General features: G+C 36.4%; 1 protein-coding gene across 1 annotated transcript; it reads right to left on the bottom strand.

The window, feature by feature from the left end:
- Positions 1-630: 630 nt before the first annotated feature.
- Positions 631-1,713, bottom strand: LOC125480035 (pentatricopeptide repeat-containing protein At5g27110-like). The gene is made up of 3 exons (XM_048590249.1): positions 1,216-1,713; positions 948-977; positions 631-834 (listed from the first exon to the last, which is right to left on the bottom strand). The coding sequence occupies exons 1-3, from the start codon at positions 1,711-1,713 to the stop codon at positions 631-633; spliced, it is 732 nt and encodes a 243-aa protein (XP_048446206.1).
- Positions 1,714-2,167: the final 454 nt, after the last annotated feature.

The following is a 2,167-nucleotide window of genomic DNA, read 5'->3' as shown; positions in this document are numbered from 1 at the left end:
ATCGTACAATTAAATAAAAAAATGGAGAAAATGCTAATTAGGTGACAACGAAAGTAACCATAAACCCTAGATCATCACTAATCGAGAGGCAAAACCCTTTACCAAATCAACTAACCCTTGGACTGAGCACTTTGTGATCTTTCAAAGGAGTTTTATGCTTCCCTCAAAAAGGAAAGTAGAATATTGCAGAAGCACAAAATTTGTGCTTGGTGCTTCTTCTAAATTACAGTCTTGTACAAGGGTCTTCCTGCAACCAAATGTGCTCAACTTTTTGAAAATGTTTAGTTTGATCAGTGTAGAAATCTAATATGTTATTGCAGAAACAAAAAGAGCCTAAAACCAAGATGTGTAATTCAGCAAAACAGAACGTACGAGGAAACAGTGAAATGCACATGGTTTATATTATGATCGGAACATTTGCATCAAAGCACTTTATTGTTCAAATAACGTACTGTATTGTTCAAAGTTTCTCTGACAAAATCATTTGATATGTGCAGCCCTACCTACAAAGAGTATAACATGACAAAAACTTGCATGGCATACCTGCCCAAATTAAGGTTTACGGTAAACAAACAACATTTTATCCCTCGAGGGCTTTATATTCATCTAAAGTGTCCAGTGTTTTAGGCACTACAGTGCTGCAAGTTGCGAACAAGCCGATAAGATACTACTTACTGTGATGGCATTTGGCATTACACCAGCTTCTTTCATGTCAGCCGACATAGCCAGAGCTACAAAATAGTCACCCACTTTCACATATCCAGAAATCATAACATTCCAAGAAACTGCGTTTGTCTTGGGCATTTTCAAAGACATTTTTAGCTGATTAGACACCTGCACATATGAAGTAGAGGTCTAGGAGCGAGATGTAAATGTAGATATCTGCCTCTATATTGTTTCTTATAAAAAACGCATGTATGAATTTTCCATGTTGTAGTTGGACTGACCTTGAACAGCCTAACAAGATCTACTGTCACCTGATACACTATATGATGTGATCATAGAATTCCAAGAAATTACATTCTTTATTGGGATTTGCTCAAAAACCTGTTTTGCCATATCTAAACATCTGCATTTTCCATACGTATCCAAAAAGGCAAAACAAACAAAGGAATCCGTAACTAATCGAATTTTTATCAACTCCTTGTGAATCTTCATACCTCTCCCTAAATCTGAAAGTCTTGCACACAATGAAATAATAGTTGTAAGCGTTACTGAATTAGGCATAAATCCAGTGTTCCTCATCTTTTCATACAAGTCTATTGCCTTGTGAGCTTGGCCATCTTGAAAATAAGAAGAAATTACAGTATTCCAACATGCCACGTCTCTCTCGGGCATTTCATTAAACGGCATGTTGCATTTAGCATACATGCACACAAGAGAGCTGGCAACAACAATATCTGATACAAAACGGATCTTTATCAAATGGTTATGGATCATTTTTCCCAAAGCAACTTCACCTAATGCACCACAGGCCTTAAGGACACTTGGATAAATGTAACAATCGGGACAAAGATAAGGGTAGCGCAGCAAACTTCCACAAAGGTCAAGAGCTTCATTGAATTTAAAGTTCTTAGTATAAGCTATCATGAGGCCATTCCATTGGGAAATACTGGATCGCTCTCCACTGGATTGGAAAACAAGCTTTGCAGAGTCATAAAAACAACAAGAAAAGTAAAAGTCTATCAAGTTTTTGGTGGACGAGCTTGCCATGCTTCAACGACTTGGAACTAATACATCTTCTTAAGAGACATAATAGTTTTGTGGTGTCCATTCAAGGTGTAGTAGATAAAAGGTGATGAGAGTGTAGAAGAATATTGTTTTGACTGAAACCTCAAAAGTTAAAGTTCAGCCCAAGATGCTCCTTAAACCTTACAGCATTAAACCATTAAGCCTCATATGTACCAAACTCTGCACCTGAACATAGAAATGTGATTAAATAAAATAGTGCAAATCACCTCAATCAAACTTTTAAATCATGAACCCGAAACATAGAATACAAAAACATCAGTCAACCCATTTTTCTCGACTTAGCTTACAAATAGTATTCAGTTTATTAATTCCACCCTGGTCTCACAAGGATGAAAATGCTCTATGAATTCTGCTAGAGGCAAAATAATAGAAATATGAAAAACGATCTTCCAAGATTAGTAATCCAGAAAACTCT

Source organism: the organism of the source record quoted next, unplaced genomic scaffold (assembly GCF_019419815.1).
Source record: "Pyrus x bretschneideri cultivar Hongxiangsu unplaced genomic scaffold, Pyrus_bretschneideri_v1 Contig31, whole genome shotgun sequence".
Taxonomy (NCBI): domain Eukaryota; kingdom Viridiplantae; phylum Streptophyta; class Magnoliopsida; order Rosales; family Rosaceae; genus Pyrus; species Pyrus x bretschneideri.
Note: the sequence above shows the minus strand (reverse complement) of the source record. Positions and strands in the feature narration are given on the sequence as shown.